Consider the following 27,175-nt stretch of genomic DNA (forward strand, 5'->3'; position numbering starts at 1 on the left):
CTATCTCTTTGGCCAATTGTGCCTGAAACCTCTGCAAAGACAGTTTGAAAACAGGGTTACCTCTTCCAGCTTGGCCAGATGTTTGGTCTCAGCTGAAGTTTTAGCAAAGGTTGTAAACCTTTGTCCTTGAGAGCTGAGGGAGAAGGGTTGGGGCAGACCTGAGTGGGGCTGGGGCACTGCTCACTGTCACACAGGGCTGGCTGAGCTGCTTAAGATCTAAAGCCCCAGACCTAGCTTTATAATGCCACACCCTGGGGCACGTCCCATGACCTCAGGCTCTGCTTTAAGAATTAGGATTTCACGCTTTGAACTAAAAAGTTCTTAAACAACCTCTACTCACATTTGCCTATTTTTTACTCACTCTTAAGAAACTAGCTGATCTAGGAAAACCTCAAACCTATTTGTTCTGAGGTAGCCCCAGGAAACTGTATGGTAAAAGGAAAGCAAAGGATGCTTGGAATCTGAGTCCTGGGGTGCAATGACAAGTGATGGACAAGTGGCATCAAGCAAATCACTTCCCCTCCTATCTCAATTTTCTGCATGACAGATCAAGGGACTTGGTTAGGATGAGGCTCTCTTTGGGCCCTGAGGGACCTGGAGCAGCACCTGGGCTGCTGTCCCTGGGCAGGTACACAGCATGGCAAGCACTTTCTCCTGGGGCCAGCAGGGGCCATGTGGGTGTTGGTTACTTACCTGTCTGATTTTCCAGTTGGAAAGGACATGCTTTTGTTTCCAGCTGACTGTTTAAGTTTTTTGGCTGCAATGCATTTCTGAAAGAAAAGAATCCGTATGAGATGGTGACAGTATACCTGACTCGGGTGGCCCATCAGACTCTAGCCCCAAAGGTGTAATGCTGGTTTCCTTCCAACTGGACACTTACATGCCAGCACTGACACTCAGGTGTGTTTATGGCCTGTGGCTGAAGTTCCCATGGCAGCAAACACAGAGCAATACCCTTTCAAACCCCACACCAGCTTTAACAGGCTTTTTTTTCCTTCCACTTCTGGAAAAGTTGATGGTATTGTGGGCATTTGGGAAGAAAGAGTGTATAGGAAAAGATATGCAAGGAAAAGGATTCCATGATGGATCCATTTCCCAGCACAGGAGCATGCTAGTATCCCCATGGTGTCTTCCTTACCTTGCCAGATGGAGTCTGCTTATTTGGATCAAATTGGGAAGGCTTGGATTTGCTGTTTCCTGGAAAGTGAGAGAAGAGGGATGCTGGTGATCAAGTGAGGGAGTTCACACACAGAAAAAGCTCACTTTGGGGCCAGGTACATGGTTACCACTCAGGAAGGGCTGCCTGCCAGTTTGCCACTACTCTGATGGTGAGCAGCTCACGGGTGACATACAAGAACAGAACATGTTCCAGGCAGCCCGAAGACTTCTCAGGAAGTGAGGGGCTGGGGGTTAAAGCCCTGGCAACTTTCACTTCAAGGCTTATGTGTACCTGGTGACGCTACTGTGGGTAAGGCAGGCTCTGAGGTGGTGTTCCTACAGAAGGGACCTTTTCTCTTTCTTCCAGAGAGCTGTGTTGGCTAAGGAACCTGCTATAGGAGCCAAGCTATCTATAGCCCCTTTAAAGCAGATGGACTCTCACAGGTTAAGGAACCATTACAATGTCATCTCATGAGCATATTTTCCTAAGAAAATCTTTGTTCTCTCTCTGTGTGTGTGTGAGAGACAAGAGACAGAGAGAGAGGGAGAGGGGGGCGGGGAGAGAGAGAGACAGAGACACACACACTACATTTCCGGGTACAACAAGCTATTGAGGAAGGATGGAGCCATGGTCACAATGGATGACATTTTGTGAGATACCCCACCACACCCCCACCCTCACCCACCCCACCCCCACCCCCACCCCAGCAGCTCCTGGGGGAGCTTGCTCCTGTGAAGAAAGGGTATGGCTTCCACATGTCACTGCTTTTTCTCTGGATTGCCCTAACTGTTCTTGCAGTGCCATGCCTTGGGCAGAGCTTGATGTGGGCCCGAGCCAGGCTCTTCCTTCACTCTACAGCCTCCTTTCATGACTGCTGCCAGGCCTTCCATACCAGCCACCAGCTCTGCTCTCACCTGCAAAAGCCTTGAAATCTGACTGGCCATAGTCATATGGGGTAAACTCTTTTTCTGCCAGATCTGGGTCCTTTGGCTTCTTGGAAATTTTGAGTCTCTTCTTCCCTTGTTTCTGTTCTGTGGTCCTTGGGTCACTTACTGTCCGCTCTCTCTTCTTAGCAGCACTCTCTAGCTGTATGGTTTACACACCATAGGAAAGAAGCGTGAACGTGTATGAGGGGAGAGTCCTGCCTGCCCTCGGTGTCAGCACACTGCAGCCACTCAGCTGCCTGTGTGGTGTGGAAGCTGATTCAGTGATGGGAGAGGATGGGGCTGGGATTCTGACAGCTCTGGGACTGGAGTACAATCACATGCAGGCTTCTACCAGTTGGAACTCCATGTTCTTAACTGGAAAGTGACATCAGGTCATTTAAGAAAGAAAGGGGTTAAGAATTCTAGAGTATCCTGGGGGTAGTAGAGAATTCCGGAGGGCAGAGTGGGACACACAATAGGCTTCCATACTGTAAGTTTCAATACCTATCTGAACTGTAGACAAGTAGGATGGAATATATAACATACATGTAGTGGAAGAAACCAGTTAACGCATTAACTGTTTTAAGGGAAAAGGGCAGGCACTACGAAAAAATAAAATATGAGCTACAAAGAAGAAAGCATGTCAGCTGAAGCACAGGGTAAGCCCTCCTCAGATATTAGAGGGTGATCCTGACTATGAGCAGGATGACCAGTTTGTAAAAACACCAAGTGGAAGAGGCTCACGTACCGCAGCCTGCTGTCGAACAGACATGGCCTGCTCTGCTGCATCTTTGTATTCTTCCTTCGCCTGTTCCTGGGCAGCTGCAAAGAGAAGAACCATCACGGAGGTGCTGAAGCCACCCACCAAGTCTCCATCCTCCCTTACCTGACCCTTCAGCAGCAATCACCACAGCTGACACCTTCTCCTTTCACCAGCCTCTGGATACCTCTCTCTTGTTCTCCCCCACCCCTCTGCTCCTTGTCTCCTCTGCCAGTTCCTCCCCACATCCCCAATCTCTGTAGACAGACTGCCTCAGGGCAATCTTAGCTGCTCTTCTCATCTTCACTCTCCCCATCCACCTCCAGCTGGCTCCTCATCCATGAACCCAGACCCATAGATCCAACGGCTGATTAGACATCATTCTGAGGATGCTTAATAGGGACTGCACCCATAACAGATCAAGGATCATTTCCCCCTAAACTGGCTCCTTCTACAGTCTCATTCAATTGATGGCTACTCCTTTCTAGTTGCTCAGGACAAAACCTTCTAACAAACATGGCTTCTTCTTTTCTCTCACATACCATCTCTAACTCATCATCAACTGACAGGAAATATCAGAATCTGAGGACTTTTCACTACCTCCTCTGCTACCATCCTGGCCCAAGCCACTGTCACCTTGCCCTAGGTTACCGTAATGTATCCTAACTGGTTTCCTTGCTTTCCACTCATTAATCTACTTTCAACCCTGCAGCCAGACCAATTATATATATAAAAAAAATTTATTTTAATAATTTATTACTTCGTTGTTGAGAATATATATAGCTGAACACACACCAACTTAACAATTTCTACATGTACAATTCAATGACAATTGATCACATTCAAGTTGTGCAACATTCTCACTCTTCTTTTCTTCTGTTAACATAAACTCACTGCCCACTAAGGTTCTTGTCTAAGCTTTCCAGGTGCCATTATCAATTTGATCCCACACAGATAGTTCTTTAAAAGAGCATAATGCTCAAGGTAGGTATTGTTTACTAATTAAGCCAAACTGCTGTTTGGTTTAAAGAAGACTCAGGATATTTTTGGTTTAAGGTTTAATCGCAGGGCAATAGTTTTGGGGGCTCAAAGGCTCCAGAAAGTCTGGATTCCATGAGAAATTTGGAAAATTGGAGTATAGGCCCCTATCCTCACAGGGGGCCCTGCCTGTGCTCCTTTCTGATCAACCACTCTTCTTCAGCCACAATGGCCACTTAGCAGTTCCGCATGACCAGCAAGTTACGAACACAGGGCCTTTGGATTTGTTGTGCCAACCCTAGAAAGCTACAGGTCTCTGCTGAGCTGTCATGTTTGTTAGACTACCTTCCTGGCCACCATATGTAAATAGCAACCATGCTCCCTTGCCCCCATTCCAAGTACTTTCTATCTCTTTCTCTGCATAGTACTGACTACCACCATACAGAATATACATTTGTTTATATACTGTCCACCTCCCCCCCACAAGAAGATGAACTCCACAGGGAAGGGGCTGTGTCTGCTTTTTTCATTGGTCTGACACTTTGCAGAATGGCTGAATAAACAGAATGATGTAGATAGAAGGGCTGATCTTTAGTAAGCACACTGATTGGCTGACTAAGTTTACAAAGAAGTGAATGATACCTGTTTGCTCAGCTGCCTTCTTCTTTGCAGTTTCTTTAGATTCTTTTTGTACCTGTACCTGGCTTGCCAGCTTCCAACGATTGCTAATCTATAATGAAAACAAAAAAACTCCCAAACTCAGCCACCTAAGAATGCCTTATTTTTTAATGAGGTGATGCAGGTCATGCTAACCTAACCACACACATTCTAAATCAAAGCCCAAATCTAAGGACATGGAAAAACAAAATTTCATGTTAGTTTTCTCTATAAAATATTTATTAAAAAGGCCCAAGTACAGTTGTATTCCAGGCACTGGGCTGGATGCTGTTACAGCCATCAGCTTATTCAATCCCTCAATATCCCTGGAACAAAGGTGTTATTGTATTATCACTCTTATCTAAGAGATAAGGAGATAGGCTCAGAGAGACTAAATAACTTGTCCATGGGGACCTCACCGGTAAATGATGAAGTTGGGGTTCAAGCCAGGGCTTCTGTAAGTCATACATGGTGGGAGAAGAGTATCTATGTGCCCAACATGCCACAACCAGGGTGGGCAGGGAGGAAGGAGGAGAGAAGGCAAAGACCCCACCTGACTTCCCATTTCTAAAAACAGGACAACCTTCAGTAACAAGGCCTGTATCTGTCAGGGTATTGACCTGATTCTTACTGACTAATTAAAAAGCAGTGCTACAGGCAGAGGGAACCAGCCATGCCCCTCACCCCCAATCGGATCAGACCATGTACTTCCTGCACGGAGGAAGAGGGCTTTTAACAGACAGTTAACTAGCTGGCTTCCGGGAAAATCTCATGGGGACTAGGGGGACATGGGTTCTTATTCTTATTCATAATGCTGTTAAAAACTACCAAATGATATTAAGATAGAGTGTTTTAACATTTAAGGTACCACCATTAAGAGCCTTGAAGTGACCTACACATGTAAAAACACCCCAAGTTGTACACTAAGTATCTGTGCACATGACTGTGTGAATGAAACATCAATTAAACACAAAATATTGTTTCTTAAAAGGTTTCCAAACGCTTTAGAGAATCAGATTAAACTACTGGACCCTTTCCTTCAGAAAACTGCGGACAAAAAGCGCTTTTTGTTTTCACTTTCAGTGGGCTCACAGATGATCTGATATCCAACCAGCCACAGATCAGCTTGTCTAAAATGGAAACCTGGTGGAAGGAATGAAGACGTCCCCTTTTCTTCTTTGTGGAGTATGTTGGAATCCTAACCCCTATAATACCTACTGAGGTAATCCCATATGAGAGAGGGTTTTCTTTGTTATGTTAGATGAGCCTTATTAATGTAGGTTGTCTTAGATCTAATCACCTGTAAGACACAAAAAAGAGCAGACCAGGCACCTGCTGTCAATGAGCCGGTTCTAAATGATAGCAACCCTACAGGACAGAGAACTGCTCCATAGGGTTTCCAGGCTGTAAATTTGTACCATCCACCTTGTGGTAAGCAGCTGAGCGCTTAACAACTGTGCCACCAGGGCTCCTTAGATAATGCACTGAGAGAAGCAAACACAAATGAGAGGAAAGACAGGTGTCACGTGGAGATCTCCAAGGAATGCTGAGAACACCAGTGAAGCTGAGACAAGGATTTCCTCCAAAGCCAACAGTAAGAAAAAGCCTTGCTCTAGAGTCATTGCCCTGAACTTGGACATCCACCCTCCTAAGCTGTGAGAAGATAAATTTGTTTATTAAAGCCACCCACTTGTGGTATTTCTGTTGTAACAGCATCAAGAAACTAAGACAAAAGGACTTTGAAAGCTCTTAGAAAAGATGACAAATCCACTTACCTCATAGATTTTAGACGATGGGTCAAACTTGGCTGCCTGAGAGATGTGGGCACGGTGTTCTAGTGAGGGCAGATACTGGAGAGAATGGAAACAGGAATGTTAGATGCTATAAGAAATGGAATCTGGTCTTGTGGGCTTCATTTAGAAGCCCTCAACTTGAAGTCTCAACCTGGATCCAGGGACAGCTGACACACTGTACACGAGGCCACCTCTCTCCAAAGACTTCCTGTCTTTTTTCCTAGGTCAAAGGCCTGTGAATTTGTTGTATGATTCCATCAGCCCTTAATGTACAAAACTATTACTCACCATGCGAAAAGGATTTTCAAAGGACTCCATTATGCTCTGGGCCTTTTTCTGTGCAACTGTTAATGGACACTTCCCATTTTCTTCATCACTAGGTTCCTGCATGGGCAGAAAAGACAGAAAACGGTCACTTCTAACCATGAAAACAACGACTCAAGAGAATACTAATTTTAGTCACATTAGTAACTAATTTTTCTTAAATTCTCACTCTCACATATCAGGCACTATAATAGCACACAATAGGATTTCAATACAGGAGTCCCTGGGTGGTCCAAACAGTTAAGTGCCTGACTACTAACCAAAAGGTTGGTGGTTCAAACCTACCCAGAGGCACTCTGGAGGACACGCCTGGCAATTTGCACCTGCAAGGTCACAGCCTTGAAAACCTTATAGAACAGTTCTACTGTGCACACAGGAGGAATGACTCAATGGTAACTAACACTGAGGCATCTGTTATGGATTGGATTGTGTTCCTCAAGAATATGTGCTGTGAATCCAGGTTAACCTCTAAAACCAAAACCAAACTCACTGCCATCGAGTTGATTCTGACTCACAGCTACCCACTTTGGGTTTCTGAGGCAGTAAATCTTTCTGGAAGTAGATTTCCCAGTCTTCCTTCCAGAGTGGCTGGTGGGTTTGAACCAACCTTCTGGTTAGCAGTCAAATGCCTTAGGCCCTACGCCAGCAGAGCTCCTTACGTTAACCTCTGTTGTTGCTGTTATGTTGTTATGTCAGACCCCACTCATAGCGATCCCTCCTTTGGATTCCGAGGCAGTATCACTGCGGAAGTAGATTGCCCCATCTTCCTTCGGAGCAGTGGCTGGTGGGTTTGAACTGCCAGTCTTCTTTCTGGTTAGCAGTCAAGTGCTTAAGGCATTATGCTACCAGAGCCTGTGGTTATAATCTTATTTGGGAATGAGTTGTCTTTATTATGTTAATGTGACAAGATTAAGTGTAGGGTATGTTTTGAATCGATTTCTTATAAAATAAAGAGTAAGCAAACATAGAGGAAGAGAGCTGCCAAGACCATGAAGACTGCCCAGGAGCAGAAGCTCAAGGACACAAGGACCTTCCTCTAAAGCTGACAGAGAGAGAAGCCTTCCCCTAGTGTCAGCACCCTAGATTCAGACTAAACTGTGAGACAATAAACTTCTGTTTGTTAAAGCCACTGATCTGTGGTATTTCTGTTAAAACAACACTAGGTAACTAAGATAGTATCAACACAAATTTGTTGAATCAATCAATTCTCACTACATCCTTACAACAACCTATGAGGCATATGGTATTACTCTCACCATCTTACAGATGAGGGAATTGAGACATGGTGAGGTTCTGAAAATCACCTAGAGTCTTACAGCTAGTAATGGTCAGAACAGGGATTTAAACCCAGGCCTGTCTGATTCTAGAGCTGAGGCTTTAATCTAATACCTGGAATTTAAAATGATAAACCCAAATGGTTAATCTGGGAGCTCTGGTGGCACAGTGCCTAAGGCATCTCACTGCTATCCAGAAGGCTGGTGGTTCAAACCTACCAGCCACTCCTCGGAAGGAAGGTTGTGATACCACCTCAGAAACAGGAGGAGTCGCTATGAGTTGGATCCGACTCCACGGCAGTGAGTTTGGTTTTTTTGGTTTTGAATCACTTTGAGGCTCATATCAGCTTTGAGGTCAACTGAAGTTTAGACTTCTTTCCCGACAAAAATGCTGAAGCAAGACCTATTCTGAATTTATGTGATTAAGTTGAAAAAGAAAGTTAAGTCCAAGGTAGAGCACATTTTGCAAGTGCCAACTCACCTTGTTGGCTTTGGCCCAGCAGCCTAGCATGATAGAATCACTATGAATTTTGATCCTAACAGCTGCTGTGCCACCAATTTCTTATGATTTGAAAACGTTCTAAGCTCAGTATCTGTCTTTATTCAAGAAGAAAGTACTCTTGCTTCTCTTTCTGTGATTGTCCCTTTCTTTCACATTGGCCATTCTCTGCAGCACTCATCCTCCTGGTATTTCTGGCATTTCAGTATTCATCAGTCCTGACCAACAAACACACTTCCTTTTGTAAGGATTCCCTGGTTTGAATCACTGGCAGAAATGAGAAGAAATTTAATAGGCAGGACACGGAGGGCCCTGTCACAATCCACTGGACATTCCAAGCCTAGTTTAGCCACACTAGGCCTCCAGACTGGCCAGAGTCACTAACTACCATGACTTAGCCTCCTTTCTGGGATGGAAAACAAGTTTCTACTCACGTCCCAGTGCCTGCACACCTGCTCTTCACTTTCTCTACTGAGCCACAACACAGAGAAATGCTCTTCAAAAGTTTCTCTTCTTTGTTCAAGGCAAAATAAATGGTGACGGTGCCAGAAGGAAGGTGAGCACAGCCCACACTCCATAGTTCATCAGATACTTACTCTGTCCCTTCTGGGATGAACCACCCCGTGGTGGCACTCTATGTGAGAAGTCCTGATCTACGTTGATTGGGCCTATGCCCTCCTCCCTGCTATGTGTTGTTGTTGTTATGTGCCGTCGAGTCAGCCCTGACTCATAGCGACCCCTCCTTGGGTTTCCGAGGCAGTATCACTACGGAAGTAGGATTGCCCAACCTCCTGCTATGTGTTAGTACCTATAAAATATCAGCCTCTCCTTGGAGATTTCTTCATATGCACAGAGCTCATGAGTACACAGACTACCTACTCCAGAGTGGCGAACACCACCATGCCAAGCTGTCTCCTGCCTTTTCCCACCACTGCTGCTGGGTTTTACTTTTGGAAGGAGTCTCAGAGGTGTATGCAACACTTCAGGCAGACAGCTTGCTTGATAAAATCAATAAATTCCTGTGAACCTACACCACCTCCAAGAACTTCCATATAACTTACATTAAATAATGTGATGACAGCAGAAGCAATCAGGCACTTGGTATCCAGTGAGGTCTCCTCTTGTCTTTGGTCAGGGAATAGGCTTGCCTGTTTCTGAACTGGCACAGGTCCTGCAGGTAAAGAAGTTAGCAAGTTCAAAGCTGGCTGGATTTTATACAAGGCAGTTTTCCCAGACTCTTCCAGTTATTCTAGGGGGTCCTCTACATTACCGTTGGTTGAGATGATAGGACAGCCATCTGGAGGGGCATGGGAGCAGTCATGAGGTCCAAAAAGAACATTCTCCAATCTCTGCATTCAAAATGGAAGCAACAGGTGGGCATGAAAAACTTGCAGGTACATTGGTAGTTTTCCCCTGCAGTGTTAGGCACTGGCCTCTGTTAGAGAGGTTTACTTCACATTGACTTTGATGGACATCTTCCCCATAAGAAGAGGCAGCAAACACAACACTTTACCTCTGGATTGGGCAGTGGTCCACTCTTCTTCACTCCAGCTGCAACTTCAGACTGAAGAGGAAGAGCAAAGAGAATCTGAGGAAAGCTGCCTCCACATTCCATCATTCCAGCACCAGACAGTGTTCCTTCACTAGACTCCTATGTCCCTTCACTGGTGTTTCTCAAGGGCCAGAGAGTATCTTTCTTTCCCTTAATCTGTATAGTGCCCGGCACATACAGACAGTAATAATAATTTGCTGAATGAAAGAATAAAGCCCTTTATCATGACAAAGCATAATATAGGAGGATTTCAATAAGCTTGAAATAGATTCTTCTTAGTAACCAAGGTTCCTCTTTTTACTTGGGGAAATTTTGGCCTTAAGACATTTTAAAACAAAAGTTGTAAATGTGTTTATCCTCAGATTCTCTCTCTCTCTCTCTTTTTTTTTTACCTCCAGAGGGCTGATTTTAACTCTCCCTGCATCAATAATCTTTCAAATATCATTTATCACATACTGATACTACTACTGAGTCAACACCTTTAAAACTGTTCCAGTAAAACACAATCAAGAACATGGGAGTTAATGTGAACATGCATTTCCTATGGAGTACACAAGCATGGATGCATACCCGTGTACTTGCACTTATGCATACACCACTGAGGATAGCCAGACCTTGTCTCTTGTACTCTATTCACGTTATCAGGAGAGACCAGTCCCTGGAGAAGAATATCATGCTTGGTAAATAAGAGGGTCAGTGAAAAAGGGGAAGACCCTCAATAAGACGGACTGACACAGTGGCTGTAATGATGGGCTTAGGTATAGCAAGGATTGTAAGGCTGGTGCAGGACTGAGCAGCGTTTTGTTCTGCTAATACACAGGGTTGCTGTAAGTTGAAACTGAGTCGATGGCACCTAACAACACATACCACTGAAGTCCCTGAATGGCGCAAATGGTTAACATGCTCGACTGCTCACTGAAGGCTAGAGGTTGGAGTCCCTCTAGAGGGGCCTCAGAAGAAAGGCTTGATGATCTACTTCCAAAGAACTAGTCACTGACAACCCTATAGAGCACAGTTCTATCCTGACATAAATAGGGGTTGTGCTGAGTTGGAGTCAACTCAATGGCTACTGGTATCTGTGGTTCTTGGATTCTCCCAGTCACCTACTGTCCTGGTTACCTAGTGCCGCTCTGACAAGAATATACCACAAATGCGATGGCCTTAACAAACAGAAGTTTATTCTTACAATTTGGAGGCTTTAAGTCCATGTTCAAAGTACCAGGCTCTAGGGGTTGGGTGAAAGCCCCTCAACCTTGGGCTTCAGCTCTGCTTCCTGCTCCCGGCCCACTGGAGTTAGAGGCTTTTCTTCACTCAGACAGCTGCTGGCTGTTGAGACTGACAAACCCAAGGTTGACAAGTAAAAAGGCACAGTCCCAGTGTTACCAAACCACACAGCAGGCCATTAATTTAAGTCCATTGGAAGTCCCAAGGTTGGCAGAGCATGGCAGGCTACTGAACAACGACACAGCTACATGCAGGGTTCAAGCATGCCAAAAGCCAGAGACCACTCCCAAAGTTGTTTCTTATATATAGGAAGCAGACCACGTACTCAAAGCAGCTACTCAGCTGCTCCAATAAATTCCACCATGGAGTTAATTACCAATCTCACCATGGGGAATAACTATATTCAGCTGCCCAGCCACTCAACCAGCTCCAGCCAAGTTGACACATAAACTTAACCACCACACCTAGACTTTACATTGGGGTGAGTTTTCTTTGATTCTACCTCCATTCTTCCATATCCAATTATGTCTTAAATCATACCTCTAAAGTACTTAATGATGTCTAAAAATAAATGGCAGCCATTTTCACCACCTGTTATTAAGTCCCATCATTTTTTTCTTCTGATCATACTTCTTATACCTGCCCTTTCCTTTCCATTTCTGTGACTATCATATTCACTGAGGCACTGTCACTTCACATGTCGACAAGGCCTCAACAACTACCTTCCTGTGCTATGATCCCCACTCCAATTAATCCACCAGGTTAACTGCCTCCAAATAGCTAACAGGCCCAGGCACTAAGCATTACTTGCTGTTGGATCATCAAAGACTAAGGGTTATAAAATAAGAAAAGTACTGTTTAGTTCCTGACTATCATAAAGAAAAAGCAGCTGAATCCAAGAAGACATGTCCATTGTTATTAACTCTTCATTTCCTTAGGGTTTTTCAGAATGGAGACCAGCTCCTACACATAAAAAAAAACCCAGTGCCATCAAGTCAACTCTAACTCATAGTGACCCCATTGGGTTTCCAAGGCTGTAAATCTTTATGAAAGTAGACTGCCTCATTTTCCTTTTGTGGAACAGCAGGTGGGTTTACAGCCAAGTGCCTTACCCACTGTGCTATTAGAGCTCCTTGCTCCTATATATAGGACAATACTATGGAGTAAGCTGCCAACGAAACGAACAGGCCTGCTGGTTTTGGGACCCGTTAGCAGAAATGCTTTTTACCTTGAGCAGGGGCATCTCTCGAGCCTGCTGGATCAAAAGATGCATTTCATTGATTTGCTGCCGAACAAGAGGTGGTACTGGGTTACAGCAAGCTATGATGCCCTGAGGTTCCCTGAGAATAAGGAACAAACATAGTCTTTAAGGCTTCCAGACAAAAGCAGTGATTAGGCAAAGGCCAGAGTGCCACAGCTAGTTGAAGACTAAGGAGACACATTCACGTCGGGTGACAGCAGAGTGCCAAACCCTATTATCAACTTCCTCCATGTGCTTTTGCTATACAAGCTTTAAGTGACTCTTGCAAGCACCATGGCTTGTTAATTCTCAATTCTGCAAAGGGATTAATAACAGATTATAAATTTTCCTTCTTTGCTTATACTTCAATTGACATCATAAAACATTTAAAATCATAATATGCCTTCATCTGGAAGTACAGATGACAGAATCTGAGACACTCTCTTCCACTGAAAACAGATACCATAGGCTCTGAGGCTTACACTGGACTCAGTAAAAAGCGTAAGCACTGAAACAGTTCCAGTATATTAGATTTCCTCGTTAAATGGCAGCCCGAGGGCAGAAACTCTTGGACTTGGGTTGCTGGGACTTGCTAACTTCCTTAGAGCACTAATGTTCTCTGAGTAAATATCATTAGTAACAGCAATAAGAAAAGCCTGATTCTGAAGGACAGCTTCTACAAAAAAGTCAGAAGGTATTAATCAGCTCTCAGACTTACTTAGGCAATTCTTCAGATATCTTTAGCATCATATGGTTTGGCAGTACGTATCTGGAACAAAACACAAAATGGGATCACATTAAATTCAGCCAGAAAGTTCCATTAATTGCTACAACCCGGGGGGAAACACAAACTGTCATGGCAGAGAAATGCAAAAGTCCATTTCTCCTTGTTATCAGACTTACTCAGTCCAGAAACAATTATTAAAAGACTCTCTAATTCCTTACCCATAACTTTCATCTTCCCTGCGGGCTGTCTTATCCCTCCAGGCAAACAGCAGCTGAAAGGCTGTCAACTGCTGTGTGTTGAGGTGCTTCTTTTGCTTCCTATATAATTCAAGGTAGGACTCATCCGTGAAAATAGGCTTGATGAATTTCTGCAAAACGTTAGAGAGTATTCAAGATCAGTGGGAATCAAAATGTGCCCTAGGCTCTTCAGAAGGTTTGGCTCTCATCATCAGAAACAAAGAGCTTCAGAGAGATGCCCGGGTTTGTCCACCTCTGGTGATGTCTTACCTTGAGGCAGATATCCCTGCTCCGCTGCCACACCACCTGCAGCTGCACTGGCTGCTCGTTGCCTCGTTCCCACAACTCCAGCCTCATTTTGTCATAAATGTAAAGAAGGTAATGCGTGTCATCACGGGCATAGTGGAGCATTTCCTCAGGCAGAGGTCTAGAAATGCAAGAGAGGAAATGATTTCACCAACTTTCCCCAAGGACAGCATTTTGTCTACTCTGTGGCCACTAAGTCTTCCTTGAACCCTTTTGACATAATTCTTTCACAGCCACCTCTATAGTTATGGCAACATTTCCTGCATCTTGATATGATAGGCACTGTTATAATAGCTGGGTAGAAAGGGGGCAGGGTAATGTTACAATTAAAAATGAGAAAATGGTAGCCCTGAGTTTGAATCTTCGCTTCAGTCTATTCTCGGACAAGTAACTTAACCTTTCTGAGCTCACTTTCCTTATCTGTGAAATGGAAATAAGATATTTCATAAGCTACTATAACAAAGAATAAATAACATCCCTAAAGCCCTTAGCCCAATGGTTGGCACAATGGTTGGCACATGGTAAGAACTCAGTAAGTGATGGCTTTAGGAGGTATCAATTTTCACCTAATATTCACTTTATTAGATTCTCTTCAGAAATTTTAGCATTAGGAATTGGAGAAAAACTCTGGAGTCTTCCTATGACAGCTGTTAACCTCAGGGAGGTATTAGCAATTTGAAAATGAACAAGGCTTCCAGAAGTGTGCCTGGGCTCAGTTACAATCTTGTATTGTAGTAACACTTTTAAGGCTAAATGAAGTACTGTATGTAATTAAAAATTTTTCTATACCTACGGGAGACCATCTCAGAGCACACAGATAACCCCCTACTAGGGAGATCTGAGTACAGACAAGAGACTGGCATGGGCAGATCCAGGCATGACACATCTCTTTCAACCGCATTTCCATGAAGTTGTATGTAACTTAATCAGGCTAACATAAATCCTGCATACCATCCTGAAACTTCCTGTTCCCCTATGCTGCTGAAAATAGCTGGAGAAAAGCCTGACACCACTCAACTCAAGATTTAGATGGTGTTGCTGCCTGGGCACAGGTCTCCAAACATAAGAGGTTAAGGAACAACCATGCTTTCCTCATTCAACCATGCCATTCATATTCCCGTCAACTGTCCCAGAGCAAACTGACCGTATTCGCCAATCAGCCAGCTGATACTGTTTGTTTGATTCCACACTGCAGTAGTGTTTCAACAGATGATCAAGTGAGTGCCTGCCCAAGTTAAGAAGGCGTGCCGCCTGGTGGGTATCAAACATGTTTACGATATACAATCCAAAGTCTTTCTGTAGCCATTCTATGTCTGAATCAGCACCGTGGAAGACCTGAAACGAAAACCGAAGTCACGCAGTTCACTGGCATGAGGCCACTCAGGCTTCAAAATGAATTGTGTCTAGGTTATTAAACTCACTGCTGTCGAGTCGATTCCAACACAGAGGACCCTTCCAAACAGCACAGCTACCCTGTAGTCTCCAAGGTTGTAAATCTTTATGGAAGCAGACTGCTTCATCTTTCTCCCATGGAGTGGCTGGTGGGTTCAAACTACTGACCTTTTGATTAGCAGCCCAATGCCTTAACCACAGTGCCACCAGAGCTCCTTACTCTAGGTTATGACAACACTGGAATCAGAAGCCAGTGTGAAAATTAAGATGTGCTCAGTTTTAAAGGCTTCTTTTGAACTGGGCCCCAGCCTTCTATACTCCAAATTGCATACTCTAAGCAGTCAATGACTAAGAAAGCAGCTCATTAGCTTCAAGTGTAGTCATTAAGTTCAAATAATCCTGCTGGCTTGGGCTCATAGCAGTAGTGATTAAAATGATTTAACATTTTCCTGGACAGTAATGAGTTAAGTCTAGCTGTTTTAACAGGAATTTAGACACAAAAGCAATTTAGCATGTGTTACCCTAGTGTGGGAAATGACAATTATTTTCCTCAACTTTATTGGATCAGTGTTGAAATAATGAAGTAGTAAACAGAAAACACTATAATCTGAAAGTTACATGCAAGAGCTGGGAAAGGTAGGCTAACCTTAACAATGGTGGGGTCTGTAAAGCTCTCGTTGAGAATGTACATGTCACTTCGAAGCTCCAGAGTGTCAACGATAAAGTCTTCTGTACGAGTAGAAATTTGCATCAGGCAAGTGAGTCCTAGGAAGCTCCTGTAAGAGTGGTGCTACCACACAGAAAGGGGGAGGAGAGAAAGGAAGCAGTATCAGCAGGCTTTCGTTTACCATTTTTGAAAAGTCAGCAAAGTTATATGATTAATTAATTCCTATAAGAAATAGACTAGTACATGGAAAGGTAAGCGACCCCAAATAAGCAAAGCATGATTAAAGGAAAAGAATAAAGTAGGAGGCTTCACACTTTCCAATCTCCAAAACCTATTATACAGCTACAGTAGTCAATACAGCTTGGTATTGGTAAAATAGGCAAATGGAATAGAATTGAGAATCCAGAAGTAAATCCATCTACCTATGGACAGCTAATCTTTGACAAAGGGTAGGAACCTATTAAATCGGGAAGAGAGAGTTTCTTCAACAAATGGTTCTGGCAAAACTGGATATCCATTTGCAGAAAAATGAATCAGAATCCATCTCTCTCAACATATACAAAAACTAACTCAAGAATACATTAAAGTCCTAGGAGACACTAGACTCAATTGGCACAACAAAATACATAAAAGTCTCGTTCTTCATCCTACATCGGTGAGTAGCAACTGGGGTCTTAAAAGCTTTCAAGCAGCCATCTAAGATGTACCTAATGGTCCCCTATTGTCAGAAGTGAAGAAGAGTACAAAAAAAAAAAAAAGGGCATTTAGAAGCAATCAGCTCTACGACATGATGGCCCTTGAGATCTAGATGGTGCCTGGCTACCAATGCCAACCACTCAGGGAAGGATCAAATCTGGAGATCCTGGATAGAATGGGAGGAAAAACGTGGAACAAAATCCAAAAACTCGATAATGACCAGAATTACTGGTCGGATAGTCTGGTGAGACCCCCAATACTATGGCCCAGGAATACATTCTGGGCCTGGAATAAAACTCATTCCCAGGGGCTGGTTCTCAGCCCAATAGTAAACAAGATGTACATGCAGACCACTCAACCCAGGGTGGTACACACACATACTCTATGGAAATGCATCCCTTGGAGTGATCGACCACGGGGCACCAGAGGGGCAACATATGCACAAGAAAATGCAGGACACACAGTAGTGCATAACTGTGAGGGGCACAGGGGAAGGGAGGTTACTGGGCAGGGAGGGGAGGAGACTGGTTTAGGGTTGGGGATGGTAAATGGGGAGTGAAACTAAATGTATACATAATGTTGAATGTAAAACAAACTCTGTTCTGTAAATTTGCACCTATAGCACAAGTGAAGAAAAAGAAAAAGAAAGAATACATTAAAGTCCTAGATGTAAAATCTGAAACTATAAAGAACATCAAAGAAAAAATAAGGATAAAGAGAGGGACCCTAATACCCACATGGCATAAATACACTGTCAAGCATGACTAAAAATGTACAAACAGCAGAAGACAAACTAGACAACTGAAACTTCCTAAATTTAACATTTATGCACATCAAAAGACTTCACCAAAAGAGTAAAAATAGAACCTACAGACTGGGAAAAAATTTTGGCAATGACATATCTGACATGAGACTAATCTCTAAAATTTACAGAAAACTTCAACTCCTCAATAACAGAAAGACAAAGAATCTAATTGAAAAATGGACAGAGGACATGAACATACACTTCCATCAAAGAAGACATTCAGGTAGCCAACAAACACATGAAGAAATGCCAATGATCAGCCATTAGAAAAACGCAAATCAAAACAACAATGAGCTATCACCTCACCCCAGCAGTAATAGCAAAGTTCATAAAAACAGAAAACAACAAATAATCGTGAAGGTGAGGAGAGACTGGAACCTTCATACACTACTGATGAGTCTGGAAAATGGTATGGAACATCATTAAAAAGCTGGAAACAGAAATACCTTATGACCCAGCAATCCCACTACTAGGCATATATTCTACAGAAATAAGAGCTAAGACTCGAATAGACATATGTACACCCATGTTCACTGCAGCACTATTCACAATGGCAAAAAGATGGAAACAACCTAAGTGCCCACCAACGTATGAATGGATAAATAAACTATGGTTTGTACACACAGTGGAGTATTATGCAACATTAAGGAACAACAATGCATTGGTGAAGTATAACAAGAATGAACCTGGAGGACATTATACTAAGTAAAATTAGTCCATCACAAAAGGAGAAATATTGTATGAGACCATCTCTATAAAAAATCAAGAAAAGGTTTATAAAATGTGAGTAATCAACACAGTGGCACTGAGGAAGAAGAAGAAGACATAGACAGGTACATGGGAGATACAGACAACAAAGATGAACCCTTTTGCACATACAGTACTGTATTGTCAGTGCTGGAGAACACTGATCTATGGGTAGACAGATGGGTGGACAGGCTGAACGATCACGTATGTCTAGGCAGGGAGGAGTGTGCCCAGAGGGAGGGTTGGCAGACAATGTTTCTACAAGCATATCTGTATGTTCTGTAAGAATGTCCAGGTATATAGTAGAGCTGTCAAGGGACAAGGCTGTGGTGACTTCTTGGCCACAGCCAGCTATCCAGAGGGAGTGAGCAGTTGGACCCCAGTTGCTTGGGGCTTGGGACCATGGTCCCAGGGGACATCAAGCTCAACTGGCATAGCATACTACACAGAAACACCATTCCACATCCTACTTTGGTAAGTAGCAACTGGGATCTGAAAAGCTTGCAAGCAGCCATCTACATACAGCGATGGGTCTCTCCTTGTTCCGAGCAAAGAAGAATGAAGAAAACCAAAGATGCTTGGAAACAATTAGTCCAAGGGATTGGCAGACCATGCAATCCTCAGCCTATATAACCAGGAGACCAGAAGAACTAGATGGTGCCTGGTTACCACTGTCAGCCACTCAGAAGGCGATCTGTGTAAGAAATCCTAGATAGAGTGGGAGAACAATGTGGAACAAAACTCAAAATTATTATTATTATTTTTTAAAAAGACCAGTTTGCTGATCTGATAGAGCTTGGTGAAATCCCTGAGACTATGGGCCCTAGCTACCCTTCAGGTCTGGAATTGAACTCACTCCTGTGGCTGCCAGCCAAATAAAAGACCAGCATATAAGCTGAACATTTACATCAGGCAGATACACTCCTTGGAGAGATCAATCACAGGAGAACAGAAGGGCAGAGCATGCACAGGGAGATGGCGGGGGGTGGGGTGGGGAGCAGGAATGCATGGGAGGAAAGGACACAGGGAAGAGGTAACTATGTGGAGAAAATGGGAAGAAAGCTATTACACTGTGCAGTCAATATCATGAGACAAAATGTGTATGAACTGCTGTATGGAAAATGAATTTGCTCTGTAAACATTCACCCAAATGACAATAAAAATAATAAATAAATAAATAAAGGTTTATACACAGAAAGAGACATTCTTTGAAGGTTACCAGGGTTGGGATGGGAAAAGGGTAAATCACTAACTACAGGGTAGATACGCATTAACTTGCATGAAGGAAAAGGCAATATACAATAACAGAGAGGTCAGCACAAATGATCAATGCAAAGGAAGACAGAGGAGCCACAAGAGTTAAAAGCAATAAAGGTAAACACTACTTCATACACAATCCTGCAATAACAGTAACAACAATAATCTATGAGTGGATACATACATAAGCTGAATAGGTATGGAAAGGTGAATGGGGCTACACTCATGAATATAAACAGGTTTGACAGAGGATATTTCTATATATATATGTACATGTACTACAAATATATCCATGAATATAGTAGAGCATATGGGGGCAAAGTTATGAAAAGTTCTCAGCCATAACCAAACACCTTGCAGGAAGGAATCACTGGGCTTGGGTACTATAATTGGCATAATGTAGTCCACAGAGATAATGTTCTACATTCTACTTTGATGATTAGCAACTGGGGTCTTAAAGGCTTATGAGTAGCCATAACTATTCTATATCTAAAGTGTAAACTATTGGTCTCTCCTCACCTGAAGCAAAGAAGAGTGAAGAAAATAAAAGAAGCCTGAAAACAATTTGTTCAAAGGACAAATGGACCGTTAAGAACCTCAGCCTCCATGACCCTGAGACCAGACTAGATGGTGCCCGTCAACCACTGCTCTGCAAGGGATCACAGTAGGTGGTCTTGGACAGACTTGGAGAAAACTCAGAATCACACAAAAAAATCAGGTTTACCAGTCTGATAGAGACTGTGCGGAATGCAATCAATGTTACGAAATAAAACGTGTATCCACTATTGAATGGAAAACCAATTTGCTCTGTAAACTTCCACCCAAATCACAATGTTAAAAAAACCCCAAAAAACAAAAAAACACCTAAAAAAATGCAACAAAGTAGCAGTTCACAACACGGTTGTTGTTGTTGTTCAATTAAAATTGAAAAAGACTAATAAAAAATTAAAAAAAAAATAGGTTACAATTAGCATTAATTCTATACTTCCTGAGTAGGTGAACTCCTAGAAAATGTAAACATTTTATTCAAGGTCATTACAAGTTACCTCCAAGTCAACCGCAAATTCTTTACAATTCAACAGCTTTTCGTTGAGTTCCACAAGTTCATCCAGGGAGGATATGAAATGGCAGGGTGTTTCTTCTACAGGCCTATATAACTGTATCAAGAAATTAAAGTTAGGAAAAGAGAGAAATATGAAATACAGATACTCACCTCTCATAAAGTACAAAATGAATTATGAGTTGGTGAAATGACCAAGGTAGCAAACATCTACTTAAAACATATTTAAGGAAAGTCAAAGTCACATCAACTAATCTATATATATGATTCTTCCTGGGCTACTCAGACACTACCCTTAAACTAAGGTGAGTACTCACCTGGGGCTGGGGCTTTTGAAGGACTGAATCTGGTGGAGTAAAGTGATCCAGCTCATATTGATAAGGATGTGCAAACCTGAATAAATAAAACAAAAAAGGAAATTTTTCTGATTAATTCCATCATTCCAAGGAAAATCAATGGCACTGATCCAATCTATAGAAACAAACAAAAGACCACTGTGAAATTATTTTCTTTGCATAGAGATTACTTCAATAATTCAAGTGTATCAAAAAAATCAGGTGACACTTGTTCAACCTTAATATATGATAATAATCTACTCATTTACTTTAAAAATTTGCTTATGAAGATTTGAGCAGTTATTTTGCAAAACACTGTATAGCTGGTGATGTGGATGATATAAAAATGAGAAATACCTATTGCCTAACAGTTTAAATAAGAAATCTGTGATGTGAGAGAGGATGGGGCAAATATTTCAATTGTTCATGTACCAAATGTTCTATTTTTCCTGTTACCCTATCACATCTTTGCATCAAAATTCTAAGACTATGAATTCCTTGAGCGCCAGAGCCACCTTTTATTACCGTTATTTCTCCAGCACTCAGCTTGGGCCTCACAATACACAGCTGGTGCTGAAGCAATACATGCTCAGAAAAACTTTGGCTATATTGATGAGAAAGCGACCAATACTAACAAAGTTTCTATCACTTTTTCTTTTTCATTATGCTGAAGACAAAGTCCATTTGTTTATCCTAAGTGAAGGTTTTTTAATACGCTTATTCTGCCAGGTTGGGCAATCCTACTTCCGTAGTGATACTGCCTCGGAAACCCAAGGAGGGGTCGCTATGAGTCGGGGCCGACTCGATGGCACATAACAACAACAACAACAACATTCTGCCAGTGAAAAATGCCTTCTCCTTACTGAGTTCATCAGGGAGACTTGCCTTACTGTTTGAGTTCCCACCTAACAAAAAAGGCAGAGTAGTACAGAAGAAAGACAATGTCAAGAGAACTTAGGTTTAGAGGTCTAAGACTGTGGGCCTATATGACCATGAGACCAGAAGAACGAGATGGTACCCAGGCACCACTGTCAACCACTCAAAGGGGGATCAGTGCAGGAGGTCCTGGATAGAGTGGGAGAACAATGTGGAACAAAACTCAAAATCATTAAAAACAAACAAACAAAAAAAACCACCAGGTTTGCCAGGCTGATAGAGCTTGGTGAAACCCCTGAGACTATGGCCCCTAGTTACCCTTCAAATCTAGAACTGAACTCACTCCCATGGCTTCCAGCCAAATAACAGACAGGCATAAGGGGTGAACATTTACATCAGGCAGACACACTCCTTGGAGCAATCAATCTGTGGGAGAACAGAAGGGCAGTGTTTACACAGCTCAGGGGGTAGGACTGCATGGCAGGGAAGGACACAGGGAAGAGGTAACTACAGGGAGGAAATGGGAAGAGAACTATTCTTACACTGTGGGGAATTGCAGTTAATGTCATGAAACAAAATGTGTATGAAATGCTGTATGGAAAATGAATTTGCTCTGTAAACTTTCATCCAAATCACAATAAAATTTTAAAAAGGTCTAGGACTATGGGAAGTCAGTATCTTTAATCCTGTTTTCACATCTATAAAATGGGATGAGAGCAACTGCTACCTCCAAGGACTGCAGTAAGGGTTAGATGAGGTTATGCTTTCCTGGCGCTCTGTCTGCACAAACAGGAGATTCTTCATTTCATCTACACATTTTATGAAAGTAAAATGGAAGTGGAAATGTGGCATAAAGAGAGGTACTCACAATAGAAAGCCTAGACATAAGGAGACACTTACATGTCTTGCTCAACCTGCTGAGTTCTCTGCTGATGGATGAAATCTGCCAGGGCAGGTGGGACATCCAAGTCCTCAGGACGATCCTGAGGGCGCTCCCGCCTTTCTTTAGAGAGTGCTGAAACCCAAGCAGTGACAAAAACACCATCACAAAAGACATAAAGACATTCACATCTTTTCTAGTTATGGAAGGTTAACTGGCTCCCTTTGAAGAAAGGCAGGCAGTAGAGATGGCTTATCCCCTTTGTTTTTGCATCAGTCTGAAAGAAGACTCAAACTTGGGCAGAGATCACACTACTTACCCTGTGGTAAGGGTTTCTGAGCATTGGGCTTGATGAAGATTTTAGGAAGAAATGGTGTGTTGGAATTGTCAATCTTTTCTCGAAACTTGAGCTGAGGACGGACGATGTTTTTTGCATGAAGTAGCCGGAAAGTTTCAGATTTTGTTTTCTTGCTGTATTCTCCTGCCTATGATCAAAGAATACATATATTTTATAACACAGTAATTAGATGAATTAGAAAAGCAGATTCCAATTCACGTGACCCGTTTTCCAGGAAGACAAGAACATTCCAGGAACAATTAAGAGTCTCTGTGCATATGCATGTAAATCGGGGCAAAGTGGAAAAGGTGTTATTAGGTTGTGAGAACAAGTTAAAGAGGGTAGTGGGTGTGTCTGTGTTCAATAAATTATGACAGAAATGCAAATTAGAATGGGCAAAAGCCCTATTATAAAGCTGACATTAAGAACTCTAGTAAATCTGACAAGAAGGCCTCACCTTCCGGTTCCAGCTGGACACAATTGTTTTGGGGACCTGCAGTCCTGCTGGGAGGACAGGCTGTTGATTCTTATTCACACCTGATGCTTCATCCAGTAAAATACCCTAGGAGTAGAAAAGGTACTGGTATCTTTCTTTCAAGGATGGCATGAAAGTATCCTCTTTTCATTACCAGTGTTAATTACCTATAATTTTAAAGTATATTCCAAGGGTTATTCGTAAAAGAATATATACATACAAGAGTACATCAATGAATGGTGGGTAATTAAGGAGTAATCACAAGTAATTAAAGCATTATTTGTTCAAAGACAGGGCAGTAACCATTCATTCCCAAACCCTGATAATTATTCTCTATAGCTCTGAATTGGGCTGAAAATTAAAATGATTTAAGTGTGACTTGGGCACTAAAATAATTTAAAAGCCTCGAGACTACATGTACATACAAAAATACAGTATTTACAATGAAGATGATGGTGATCTTTGTCTACTTTGTGCTATCAAAGTGAGTGTGGAACAACAGAGTGTACCCAGGTGACGATAGGTAGCATGACAAAATTGGAAATCATTACATATGACAAACCAGTGAAAGATTTGTGGACAGTGAGACTATGGAAGCGACTTCATGGGGTAGGAGAGCATGATTTAAATATTGCCAGGACTGTCATACAGTAGAGGGTTAGGTTTATTCTGGATAATCTCTGTGTATTTCAATGTTTTGCTGCAGAAATAGGCGTAAATAGGTAACAAGCTAGACCAAATGATCCGTATCTCCTTCCAATCCTGACAGAATGTTGAACATATGTTGAATAACAGTGAAAATTTGAGTAGGGCTGATACTGAGGCCTCTTTCTTTGTAATACAAGTAGACTTTGCAAATCTGGGGTATGTTTTTAATAAAGCATGGTAATAATATATGTATTTACCTTTTTATTTTTTTGTTGAGAAGGGACAGTAATATTTTGAAGACAACTGTGTTCATATTTTCAGGAAAAAAGAAAACCAACTATCAAAGGAAGTGAATATTACCAGTAAGAAATGCTAAACATATTTCCTCACTTTTTAAGGTGCTTGGGTTTCTCTTTATGTTTGAATAACACAAAAGCTCTTCATTGGTTTATTATTTTAATGGTAAGATGAAACACTCACCACTCTTTCCAAAATAACATCATTGGTATCAACCAGCAAATCAAACTTGTCCTCCAGCTCGGTCACTTTACTTCGATCCTTAATGTTGCTGCGACATCCATGGTACTGCATTACCCTGCTCATGCTAAGGAAAGGAATACCAAGGTTAGTTCGTATATATTTATTCATTTGTTTACCACTTGGGACAAAATGCAAATGGTTTAGCTCAGACTGATATATGTTTTACAACAACATCAGTAACCACCAATATCTATTTCATTTTTTTGATGCAACCATCATCACTATGTATTTCCAAAACTTCAACACCACTCTAAACAGAAACCCTGTATCCATTAAGTATAACTCCCCATTCTCCCTCTTCTAACTTGCCCTTGGTCATCACTAAACTACTTTTTTTCTCTATGCATTTCCTTATTCTAGGTATTTAAGTGGGATTATACAGTATTTGTCCTTATGTATCCAGCTTATTTTACTTAGCATAATGTTTCAAAATCCATCCATGCTGTCGCATTTCTCTTTATGGCCGATTAATATTCCAATGTACACATACACATTTTGTTTATCCATTCATCTGTTGATGGATATTTGCGTTGCATCCACCTCAGGCCTTGAATAATGATGCAATGAACACTGGTGTATAAATATTTGTTTCAGCCTCTGCTTTCAAGTTTTTAGGGTCTTTTCCTAGGAGTAGAAATGCTGGGTCATATGGTTATTCTTCCTTTCACCACACTTATTCTTCAATCTGTTTGCTGAGCAAATAATCTGAGAAGCTGGGCTCTATGAAGAACACAGCATCAGGACTGGAGAAAGACTCACTGACCACCTGCAATAGGCAGATGACACAATCCTGCTTGCTGAAAGTGAAGAGGACTTGAAGCATTTACTGATGAAGATCAAACACTACAGCCTTTAATACAGATTACATTTCAACATAAAGAAAACAAAAATCCTCACAAATGGAGCAATCAACAACATCATGATAAACAGAGAAAAGATTGAAGTTGTCAAGAATTTCATTTTACTTATATCCATAATTAACACTCATGGAAGAAGCAGTCAAGAAACCAAATGGCATACAAGTACATATGTATGCAAAATAGGTGTGGGAAGTAGTATGAGTACACCTGTGTGCATATGTAAGTATGGCTATGGATACTTCTACATATATATATGTGCTGCATGTGTATTCACATATATAATAGAGCACAGAGGGTGAACAATTATGGAAACTTCCAAGACATAACTAATACCTTGCAGAACTGAGCTACTGGGCTTGAAAGAAAAGAACCATAGTCTCAGGGGACAGCTAGGTCAATTGTCATAACATAGTTCATAAAGATAATGTTCTACATCCCAGTTTGGTGAAGAGCATTTGGGGTCTTAAAAGCATGTGAACAGCCTAAGATACAGCTATTGGTATCTTCCCATCTTGAACAAAGAAGAATGAAGGAAACTGAAGACTCAAGGAAGCAATTAGCCTAAAGGACTAATGGCCCACATGAACCACAGCCTCCTCTAACCCAAGACCAGAAGAAACAGATGGTGCCCAGCTACCACTACCAACCTCTCCAACCAGGAACACAACAGAAGGTCCCAGTTAGAATGGATTAAAAACATAGAGCAAAACTCACATTCATAAAAAAGACCTGACTTACTGGTCTGATAGAGACTAGAAGAACCCTGGAAACTACTGTCCTAAAATAACCTTCTAACTTGGAACTGAAGCTACTCCCAAAGGATACCTTTCACTCACATAACAGACTGGCCTAGCAAATAAACAATAACACCTGTGAGGAACATATTCCTGAGAATAATCAACTACAAGAACCAAAAGGGCAGCATGTGCCCAAAATCAAAGATGAGAAGGCAGGGAAGGGTGGGGAAACCAGACAAATGAAAACAGGGAACCAAGGTGGAAATGGGGAAAGCACTGACACATTGCAGGGATTGTAACCAATGTAACAAAATAATTTTGTGTATGAATTACTGAATGGAAAACTACTTTGCTGCGTAAACTTTCACCTAAAACATAATAAAGTGTTAATAAATACAATTAATCTGGGAGGAAAGAAAAAGAAATCAAACAATGTATTGTATTGGGCAAATCTGCTGTAAAAGACCTCTTTAAAGTGTTAAAAAGCAAAGAGAACAAGTCACTTTGAGGACTAATGTGTGCCTGACCCAAGTCACGGTATTTTCAATTGCCTCATATGCATGGGAAAGGTGGACGATGAATAAGGAAAACTCAAGAACTGATGCATTTGAATTACAATGTTGGCAAAGAATAAGGAATATACCATGGACTGCTGCAAGAATGAACAAACTATTGTGGAAGAAGTACAGACAGACTGATCCTTAAAAGTGATCTTTGCCTCACATAATTTGGATGTGTTATCAGGAGGGACCAGTCATCATGCTTGGAAAGGCAGAGGGTCTGTGAAAAAGAGGAAGACCTTCAACTAGATGGATTGACATAGAGGCTGCAACAATGTGCTCAAACACAGCAGTGACACTGAGGATGGTGCAGGACCGGGCAGTGCTTCATTCTGTTATACATACAGTTGCTGTGAGTTGGTTGTCATTTGCTATTTTTGGTTCTCTGTTCAAAGGACTCCCTTTAGTATCTCTTGTAAGATTGGTCTAGTTTTAACAAATTCCCTTAGTCTCTGCTTATCTGGAAATCTCCTAATTTCACTGTCATATTTAAGGGACAATTTTGCCAGGTATATAATTCTTGATTGAAAATTTTTCTCTTTCAGGGTTTTATATATATACCATCCCATTGCCTTCTCGCTTGCATGGTTTCTGCTGAGAAATCAGAGCTTATTCTTACTGGCTGTCCTTTGTAGGTAACTTTTTGTT

At 42.0% G+C, this 27,175-nt stretch overlaps 1 protein-coding gene across 1 annotated transcript in view; it reads right to left on the reverse strand.

The window, feature by feature from the left end:
• Positions 1–27,175, reverse strand: part of EXOSC10 (exosome component 10) — a 33,716-nt gene continuing 6,541 nt past the window's right edge. The window contains exons 3-25 of the mRNA XM_007942623.2: positions 24,311–24,434; positions 23,165–23,269; positions 22,690–22,855; positions 22,391–22,505; positions 20,597–20,672; positions 20,266–20,376; positions 15,694–15,837; positions 14,800–14,990; positions 13,620–13,776; positions 13,332–13,480; positions 13,105–13,155; positions 12,375–12,486; positions 9,884–9,934; positions 9,641–9,719; positions 9,432–9,541; positions 6,562–6,657; positions 6,256–6,330; positions 4,466–4,553; positions 2,834–2,907; positions 2,074–2,245; positions 1,139–1,197; positions 694–770; positions 1–31 (exon numbers count right to left, since the gene is read on the reverse strand). Coding sequence (XP_007940814.1) covers positions 1–31; positions 694–770; positions 1,139–1,197; positions 2,074–2,245; positions 2,834–2,907; positions 4,466–4,553; positions 6,256–6,330; positions 6,562–6,657; positions 9,432–9,541; positions 9,641–9,719; positions 9,884–9,934; positions 12,375–12,486; positions 13,105–13,155; positions 13,332–13,480; positions 13,620–13,776; positions 14,800–14,990; positions 15,694–15,837; positions 20,266–20,376; positions 20,597–20,672; positions 22,391–22,505; positions 22,690–22,855; positions 23,165–23,269; positions 24,311–24,434 — 2,413 coding nt within the window. The remainder of the gene's footprint in view (positions 32–693; positions 771–1,138; positions 1,198–2,073; positions 2,246–2,833; positions 2,908–4,465; positions 4,554–6,255; positions 6,331–6,561; positions 6,658–9,431; positions 9,542–9,640; positions 9,720–9,883; positions 9,935–12,374; positions 12,487–13,104; positions 13,156–13,331; positions 13,481–13,619; positions 13,777–14,799; positions 14,991–15,693; positions 15,838–20,265; positions 20,377–20,596; positions 20,673–22,390; positions 22,506–22,689; positions 22,856–23,164; positions 23,270–24,310; positions 24,435–27,175) is intronic.

This window comes from Orycteropus afer, unplaced genomic scaffold, assembly GCF_000298275.1.
Source record: "Orycteropus afer afer isolate SDZICR_OR568_19922 unplaced genomic scaffold, OryAfe1.0 scaffold00094, whole genome shotgun sequence".
Taxonomy (NCBI): domain Eukaryota; kingdom Metazoa; phylum Chordata; class Mammalia; order Tubulidentata; family Orycteropodidae; genus Orycteropus; species Orycteropus afer.